Genomic DNA, 9,935 nt, shown 5'->3' on the forward strand with positions numbered 1-9,935 from the left:
GCAAACCATTGAAGAAGTGGGGGCTGTCATCGGCGATGAATGAGGTCCACAGAGTGGGGAAGTTGTAACACCGCCCACATGTAATCCCTTTGACGAAGCTATCCTCCAACATCGCAGTGGTTTTAAATTTCTTACTTGACTTCGATCTAGATGCAAAGGTGTACTGGGTGACAACCCTGTCCAATCCCTCCTCCATATCAAGGTAAAGACCAAAGGAATGGGAAGAGTTATCCTCAATTTGGTGGCATTGAACACGGAGGGAGAAGGTATTGTCATTCAAGTAGAACAACTGTGAGTTTATGGATCTGTTGGAAAGAGGGCAGCACACTCCTCTCGCTGAAGGTCCATGAACACCAGGCACTTGGCAGGGTTTTCTGCCAATTGTATTACCTTTAATGGGGGGCGCTTGCACGCACAGTTGGCCACACAATGCCTGAGTTCAGCCTCCTCTGCCTTGACAATAAACTCCCTTGCCACCAATTCGATGTCTTCACATTCGAGGACCACCTTCTGCTTGTGGGTTGACATGGAGGAAAAGCATATGGCAGGGACAATATGTGAGCCCAAAATCTCACGTCGCTCCTCAAAATTGGGGTACTTAGCATGTGCCCACTCGAGGGCAAGATCAAATACAACATCACCCAATCCCACATGCAGCTCGTAGCTTGAGAGCACTGCCTCGATGGCAGACAGAGGCAAGGCCATCAGCTCGTCATGAGACCTGCATCATAGCAGTTCTATATGCAAATGAAAGAGCATTAACATTTCATAAATTTCAAATTTGATCAAAGGATAAATCAAGACGATGACAATTCTTGCAATCCATGAAAATTCATCTTATAGTCAATGCCACACAATTAGAAGATCAACATATATATATGTATACACAGGTTCATATTTTTTGCATTATATTCATTTCTATTTCAAGATGAATGACAATTCCACTTATGAGCTCCAGATTGCTTTGAGTCCCTTCTATTTTATTTTATTTTCTTGAGCAAATGTTGGAAGCGTTCAAGTCCCTTATAATCATAACTGAGAAATGAGGTCCTTCCACCAAAATCCTTATCTTTAGCACCAAATTAGGGTTTCATCCGGCATCCTCCAACAATTCAAAACTGCTCCTTCAAAAGATCCTGATACGGTAAGCACATTGCTTCTTCATTGAAAGATGCAAATGGAAGTAAGAAAGGATTGTAGAAAGCATGTTCTAGTAGATCTGGCAGACCCTCTAATACACTAGCATGATCTGAGTTGCCAGGCTTAATGACTAAGCAGTTCAAAGATACATTGACATTATAGATCTGCTCTAGGTGGACCAGACAGACATTTCACTATATATATTTCCCTAAAAATATTTATCCAAAACTAAATATATTTCCCTAAAGTTGGAGATAGCCACCAATCCTTAACTTCAAGGCTCTGCCAGTAAGAGTTCCTTCAAACTATTTTCCTATTACCTTTTTTCACCTAGTGTTACCCTTGTGGGTTACCTCAGCCAATAAGAATATGTTGGTTGTTAATTTCAAAATCCTAGTTGATTCATTTAATTTGTGAAACTAACAAAAAAGTAAAAGAATTAATGAAAGGAATTGGAATTGAGGAAATGAAGTGATTAATCAGCGGGTAAACCCAAACTGGTAAAATTTTTTATTTTATGTTTTGTTTATTCCTAAGGATTTCTCCAAAAAGCTTTGACATTATGAAACTTACAAGTAAAATGTTTCAGCAGTGAATTCAAGAAACATGATTTATCAATGTGTTGTACAATATCCCCAATCCTAGAGTCTTTGTTTTCATGTATATTCCAATCAATGGTACGCAAATAAGCATGCAACTAACACAATGGCTAATTAAACATGCAAGCACTCCAAGAAAGAGAAAGCTTACTCAAATAAATCCTGATACTGTTTGGCAAGGTACTGCTTTGAAACAACAACAAGAGGTCGTATTGCATCTATCATTCTATAAGGATGCTCAAGATATTTTATAGCACATTCTCGAGTCATGGGAAGACTACCCAGCAACTTGCTACAGTGATGCACACAGGAAGCAACCTCAAATTTGTCAGCAACCACCAACAAATCCAGCAACAATGCTAGATCATTTGTTGATATCATCCCGAAGTACGTAAACTGCAATATAGCTCCATGAAAGCATCCTCCTCTGTTCCAAATGTGAGATGTTTCAAGCTCAATATGATTTTTCATATTGTATCCAAAGGTTTTCAACATAAACAATAATATGCAAGCATACTAACTAGTAAGGCAACCATCACAAGGGATGCTTTGGTCATTTACTTTTGTATAGAATTTAGGGGTAGCCTACAAAATGTTATTTAGCCAATAGTACGCTTTAGTAACAGACGTTCGTAAGATAGATATTCTATTTTCAGCAAGTTTTCATGGGTTTTAAGGTATTGTTTGACTCTCAATAGGAATTTGGATAAGGGCAAGCTTTTTATGCTTCCCCTACAACATAAAACTTATATACTTCCCCTTATCCGACTGTCCATTTGGAATGGAGGGCTAAGATTGCCCCAATCACAATGTAACATCTCTACATCATTTTATTTTTAATTTTTTTATATAAACTATTTTGACACTAAAATTTGTACGTCCAATCCTCTATTAAACTCGCACTAGAGAAAAATATAAAAAAAAATTTCCAATAAAATAAAATAACCAAAATACCTTTGAAAATTTTAAGGGGTATTTTGGTCATTATATTTTATCGAAAAATTATTTTTAAACATTTTTTATAGGTGCGTCCCAATGAGAAGATGGCACGTACCAAATTTCATATTCATACAATTTGTATTAAAAAAAAAAATACTTAAAGTCGGATCTAAGATCAAATCGTGAGTGGCTCTCTTGATCAAAACTGGACGGCTGGATGGTAGGAGAAGCATAGATCTTCTATGCTAAGGAGGAAGTATAGAAACCTTTCTCTTTGGATATTAGACGGTGTGTGGGGGATCCGCTCTGCTCTTTGTAACATTCAGTTTAATCCATTTATAATTGTTCTTGTCTCTTCCTATGCAAAATTATTGCTCTAGTTGTACGTGCTACATTGTCTTTTCATTTACATTAAATAGTCAGAACACTAAGGACAATCTAAATCACACCATAGGTTCATGCAAATCACCTAGGGCTCAATGGACATAACCCGTGCCCAAATTTAACCCCAAACATATAGATATTTTATTCTTTTTCTTTTCTTTTGATTGTATTGATTGTTTGTCTTAAACCTTGCCAATCCTATATAGTCCCCTAGCTAGTCAACCTGACATTTATATCAGTCCTAATTTACTTTCCAAGACAATAAATCAATAAATGCATGAACTTTTATTGACAAGTTCAAAATTCTAATACTACCCTAGACATCTCTTCAGTAATACCAAATAGATGTTGAGTATAGATAACAACACTTTATCTGTTTCCATTACAACACAATCAAAAAACTCTGGAAGCAACAACATTCTGAGTTAGAATAAAGAATTATTGCACATTTGCATGGAAGTTGTAGTTGCCTTTCGCATTTCACATGGGAAAGGTGCTTTGGTTATTCTTTCCTTCATAACGTTTGTATTTGATAGAACTTACCTGAAGCACTGATTCGTAGCTTCACATCTCTTTGCTCTGATTCAGGCATGCCATTCAAGAAAAGCTTCAAAAAAAAAAGTGTCATGTTGGTGATTTCATTTTTAGGTCAAGGTAATAGACGTAAACAACTTGAAGCATAATCCTATATTACCTTGTAAAAATAAGGGTTTCTCGAAGCCAATATTGTAGAATTGATATGTAACTTCCTTACTCTCAGAACTGGGGAACAATCTTTGCTCCAAATTGGAACACTGTACACCTCCTATTAAGGCAATAATAGGAGGTGTACAGTCTAATCTTGTCACTGAAAGAGTTTGGTTTAAAATAAAACCTAATTATTTCATCTTAGTGCTAGATAAAAACATTCAAGATACTGTCAAAATTTTAATCCAAACAAAAAATATTAAAATGAAATGAGATAGTTTTGATCTTGCAATAGAATGAAAGACAATCAATGAATCAGTATGACTAAGACTTCTACAAAGAATATTGACAATAGATTTGTAGAAATCTTTGAATCTCGTAACTTTGATACAGAAATCCAACCAAGATTAATCAACTGGCGAGATCTTGAGATCTCTTCTAATTGGCTAATTGAAAATTTTACAGAAAAAACCTCCAAAAAAGAAGTATGTCTATTACTTTCCAAGCCTTTGAAAACAATATATATTTTAATGATCTACGCTTCTCTAATAAAAGATTAAGCTTTGAAAAACCCAGAAATTTTATTGAAGAAAGAAGAATGAGTTTCGAACAACCTTATCAAAATCAAAAGCTATAGTAAACCAAAAACCATTGGGATACAAGAATATTCAAATTCATATATTTCTTGGATCTAGTTCTTCTCTACAAACAGAAGCAGATGAGCAAAAAAATAATCAATAATATCAAGAAGAGACTCAACAATCCATAACTATATCTAGAATGAAAATAGGAGATGAAAAAAATCATCTTTTCACATAATCAAAACTGAAAGCGATATATGTTTGTTTTAGGTAAATTTAATTTTCAAGATATAAATCATATTATCTGGATATTCTAATTGATATAGGAGCAACAACATGTGTCTGCAGCCCAACTACATTACCATTAGAAAAATGGGAAAAAAATGAATACTTCGTTACATACAATTGGTAATGATGATAATAATACTCAAATAGAGTATAAAGCCGAAAAATTATCAGTTTGGTTAAGAAATACAAAAAAAATTATTCCAAAAATTTTATATTCCAAAAATTCTATGTTTTCTTTTTATGCATGGTGATTTTATTTTTGAAAATAACTTTCCTTCAAAATCACTATCCAACACCAAGCTCATTTTTATCCTAAAAGGTGAGAAGGTATCAATACCAATACTTGTTGAACACAAGTATAGATGCCAAATAGGGTTGACGCCATAAAAACGTGGTGAGTATTTAAATGAAATAAAAGAACGTAATGAGAATCATTGGGTTTACCAAATACGTTAACCAAATTTTAGTGAAAATCCTTTAAAGCTATGGTCTAGAAATCCTAGATACTTTAGTTTAAAACTCTGTGATCCAAACAAGATTATCAGAGTAAAACCAATGATCTATACTAAAAAATATATAGACAAGTTTTCGATTCAAATAAAAGATCTTTTAGAAAAATGACTAATAGAGACAACCACAAGTCCACATTCTAGTCTTCCATTTATGAAAAGAAACCATAATGAAGAAGAAAGAAGTAAAGCCAGAATGATTATAAATTACCAAACATTGAATGAAAATCTAGAGTTTGACGGATACTTTATACCTAGAAAAGATGTACTAATTCATCAAACAAAAAATGCTAATTACTTTAGCAAATTTGATTACAAATTAGGCTTTTGGCAAATAATGTTGACAAAAGAGTCAAAACCCTTTATTGTTTTTAGTGCACCCTACAGCCATTATCAATGAAAGATCATGTCATTTGGTTTATGTAATGCTCCTCAAATCTTTCAAAGATGGATGGACAAAATCTTTTCAGATCTAAAAGAATTTTATATTATTTATATTAATGACGTTTTGGTATTTTCTAAAACCCTAGAGGACCATAGAAAACATCTACAAATAATATGTAATAAATCCCGAGATAATGGAATTATACTAAGTCCTAAAAAGATTGAAGTTGAAAAAACATCAATCAATTTTTTTAGAATAATCTTAGACCAAAACAGAATAAGACTACAAGAACATATTATTGTCAAAATTAAAAATTTTTATGATAAAATTGTAGATAAAAAACATCTACAAAGTTCTTTAAGAATTCTTAATTATGGAAGAAATTTTATCTCAAATATCTTTAAAAAAGAGAAAAACCTTTATTAGAGAAACTCAAGAAAGATAAAAATTTGCTTGGGATGAAAAGGACTCAGCTAGCGTCATACAGATTAAAGCTGAACTTGAAAATATACCAACAGTTGATTTTCCTAAAAAGGAAGATAAACTAATCGTTGAAACTGATACTTCAAATGAAAATTGAGAAGCAGTTTTAAAAGCAGTAGTAAATAAGTGGATATAACTCAGGCAAATTTAAGACTAATGAGGAAAATTATATCACATATAAAAATGAACTATTAGCCGCTCTCAATAGAATAAAAAGATTCCATATATATTTAACACCAGAAAAATTTATTATCAAAATAGATAATAAAGCGATAAGAGATTTTCTAAAAAGTAGTAAATGAGAAACAAACCCCAAAAGGATTCATTGGTCTACTACTTTTCATAATTATAGCTCTGAAGTTGAATATATTAAAGGTACTGACAATATTCTTATAGACTCTTTAGCAAGAATCCCGAATAATTTTCAGATGGACAAAGAAAAACAGTCACTCCTAAACATGGGGAAGAAAGAAATTCCTAAACAAGGAAGAGAAAGAGAGATAAATTTGAAGACTAGCCAGATGCCAAGCCAGAAGAATATATCAAAAGATACCCCTCTTTATTTTTCTCCATTTGCTCAAGACCCAAATCCTAAACCTCTATCTTAGTCAGAAATAGTAAGATTATATGAGAGTTTTTCACGATTACATGAAAACTATATGCTTCCATCAGAGACTAGACCAGTCCCAGACTTTTATCATAATCCTCATATTCTTATGGCAAACTATGAAGTACTAAATGAAGTATAGAAAAACCATATCTTAAATAATAAATGAAAGTTTCGAAAACACATGGGAAGATTATCAAACCTGATAGCAAGTCAGACTATGTCATTTTCAAAAAAAAAAAAAAATTTATTTGAATCCATTAAACAAATGGATTGGAGTGAGGGATTCACTTTTGAAAAAATAAACAGTTTTTCGAAATATCCCAATACCTGGATAATCAATCCAGTGATTCAATATTCGAAAAAATAAAACGAATTTGTTTCTACGAGAATGCCAAATAGGTACTTCCTCCTGAAATATTTTCTAAAATATTATCAGACTAATAGAGAACAGTTTTTTTGAGTTACTAAACGAGTACACCTATAATATTTATTGTATTTATCAAACTCTCCCAAATTGATATTTTATATAAATCATGAACCTTGGAGTCAAGATGTAATAAATGGAGCTTAACTGGAAAAGTTGTATTTGAGCATCTAGATTGGATGCAATTACAAAGTTTTTCAAATTTCATTAAAAGTATGATATTTTGGGTCTCTAAAACATGGAGGTTCAATTCTTACTTAACATTTCATATAACCAACACCATTGGTTGGAGAAGTAGGGAAAGATTCTTTCAGTCATATCAAATATGGCATCTTGAAGAAGCTTCAGATAATGATTTTCTATTAACCGAAGGACAAAATTGAAATCATAATGAGATTTCTACTATGGACATAAAAACATATTTTATTAGAAATCTTATAAATTTCATAACTGAAGCTAGATCAAATTTAAATAATCATGCCTTCAATGTAACTGGTCGAAGATGATTGTTCACAACTTATCTACCATCAAGTTACACCCGAAGTCCAGAGCAAATTATTGAGGCACATGAATATTTGGAGAAATGTTGTGACTTCAATAAAATGGACATTCTTTTAGATCTACTCCTAGAAACATAAGAGATTGTTGAAGGTCAAGAAAATAAAGAAGATCAAAATCCAAATAGTCTCGAAAGTTTCAATTTCGATAGTATTGGAGAAGCCAATCTTGATAACATGATGGAAAGTTGAAGAAGCATGGTGGGACTATATAGATACTTACTATACAAATAAAGTATATGATAATATTGATCGGACGGTACGACTGCAACTTTATCCAGCACAAAAGTCCGACAAAGATGATGCCGACAGGAACAATACGTGTTCTACTTACACTCTGCCGACAGTACGGACACAACACGTGTTTTACTTTCACTGTGCAATATATTGTATGAATTCCTTTTTCATACAATTATTCAAAACTTTTACTGTTCAAGATGCTCGGACATACACTATTCAAGATAAAAAAGAATATTTATCTTTATACTATGTGAAGCCTTTTCGAAGTTATATAAGGGAAGCTCATCCCTTATTAGAGGTATCGAGTCTCAAGGTATTGAGTTCTTCTTCTTCTCTCTTTACCTCTTTAGTTTGAGTTCTTGATTTCAACTCACTTTCTTTTCTTGGAGTATTGAGTTCTTCTTCAAGTATTGTTTATCTATCAGTCTAGACTGATTGTCTATCAGTCTGTTGTAAATGATAGACTGATTATCTATCAGTCTATTGTAAATGCCCCACTTTCATCATAACATAGGTCAGGAAGAGGTCTCTCACAAAATAGATGCCTTTCCAAATAGAGGAAGAGGATCTACCAGTTATCAACCTCTTAGGAAAAAGTCCCGATCCATTTCATATTTTGTGAGGATGATTTTTTGTCATTCCATTTTAAGCTCCGAGCTCACCCTCCACCACCATTTAGTAAGCAGTGTACCATCGAAGTACTTCAATCTCTGAATCCCCAAGCCCGCTCCACATTTTGGTCTGCAAACCATCTCCCATTTGACCAAATTGTACTTGTGTTGTTCCAGAGAGGCACTCCACAGAAAATTCCTCGTAAGAAGTTTCAATTTCTGGAGCACAAAAGCTTGGGCTCGAAAAAGGGAGAGGAAATAGACCTGCAATACTAGCCATCGTAAAGTTGATCAAGGTGATTCTGCCCTCGAATGAGAGATACATGCTTTTCCACCCATCCAACTTAAATTTTGCTCTCCAAATAATAGGATCCCAGGCTGATACAAGCAATCTGCCATCAACAAGTGGAAGCCCTAGGTAAATATGTAGAAGGAAATTCTTCTAACCCACAGCCCAGCCAATTTGCTCAAATTCTCAAGTCTTCTTTATCACAATTAATCCCAATTAATTTGGACTTGGATAGATTAATCTTGGCTCCCGAAATCAGTTCATAGCATCTGAGAAACAACCAAACATTTTGAACCTACTCAAGGGATGCACTGGTCAGCAACATTGTGTCATCTGCATACTGTAGATGGGAAACAGACTTGTCATAGCCTTGAACCTTGAGGTTTTCTTCGAGTGACTGGTAAGAAAGTTGTTTGTCCTATATTTTATAATTATTGGTACAGTCCCTAAAGAATATTCCTCCATGACCTTATTTACTTAACCAAATAATAGAAGGAAAAATTAAGCTTAGACCGGGATTTTTCATTGCACTATTGTACCATCCAATTTCTTCATAATTCTATGTAGAAGTCCCTCCATTTTGTGCCTTCTTTTAATTCCAATTTTTCCACTAGCCCAATATTTGCAATACGAAACTGGTTTTTTACTTTGTTTTATTTTATTTTGAAACTTTCGTTGTTTATGGCACAGTTTGATGCGTTTATGGCACAGTTTGATGCCTCAAATATGAGTCGGCCCATTCTAGAGCAATCCGATGTTGGAAACATCAGACAGCCCCGTACTTTGTATTCTTTTTATTATTTTGGGTATTTATTTTGTATTATTTTTAAGGCATACAAGTCCTATGTTGGAGACATTAGATTGCACTTAAAAGGGGGGGGGGGGGTGGGGGGGGGGGGTGGGGAAGGCGTCCAATATCAAACCGGTGTACTTAAAAAAAAAAAATTTCTACTAAGGTACAAAGTGAGTGGTGTGATATTAAAAAATCAGACCACCCCATAAATGGGTTGGCCGATATCTGTGGCATCAAACTGCCCAAAAACAACAAAAATAAAAATAAAAATAAAACAAAAAAAAACCAATCCAATATTTATAATATTGGATCGATTAGAATATTAAAAAAAAAAAGTGTGAGAGGGACGTCCACATAAAATTCTTAAAAAATTGGATGAAACCAAAATATTGCGAAAAAAATCTGTTCCTTATATA

General features: G+C 33.5%; 1 protein-coding gene across 1 annotated transcript; it reads right to left on the bottom strand.

Annotated features, from left to right (window-relative positions):
- Window positions 1-297: 297 nt before the first annotated feature.
- Window positions 298-8,717, bottom strand: LOC105421946 (BTB/POZ domain-containing protein POB1-like). Its single transcript, XM_011631118.2, has 6 exons — window positions 8,529-8,717; window positions 3,757-3,867; window positions 3,606-3,669; window positions 3,401-3,465; window positions 1,891-2,135; window positions 298-721 (listed from the first exon to the last, which is right to left on the bottom strand). Exons 1-6 carry the CDS (start codon window positions 8,715-8,717, stop codon window positions 298-300), a joined length of 1,098 nt encoding a protein of 365 aa, XP_011629420.2.
- Window positions 8,718-9,935: the final 1,218 nt, after the last annotated feature.

Source organism: Amborella trichopoda, chromosome 1, assembly GCF_054954075.1.
Source record: "Amborella trichopoda isolate Santa Cruz 75 chromosome 1, AtrichopodaSantaCruz75HAP2 v2.0, whole genome shotgun sequence".
Taxonomy (NCBI): Eukaryota; Viridiplantae; Streptophyta; class Magnoliopsida; order Amborellales; family Amborellaceae; genus Amborella; species Amborella trichopoda.

Excerpts from the sequence above, each read along its gene's own strand:
- LOC105421946 (XM_011631118.2), bottom strand. The coding sequence starts at position 8,717 with ATGGCTAGTATTGCAGGTCTATTTCCTCTCCCTTTTTCGAGCCCAAGC. Across the intron at positions 3,868-8,528 it reads TTGGGGATTCAGAGATTGAA|GAGGTGTACAGTGTTCCAAT; the intron begins GTACTTCGATGG and ends TTGCCTTAATAG. Across the intron at positions 722-1,890 it reads CAGTATCAGGATTTATTTGA|GTCTCATGACGAGCTGATGG; the intron begins GTAAGCTTTCTC and ends GCTATGATGCAG.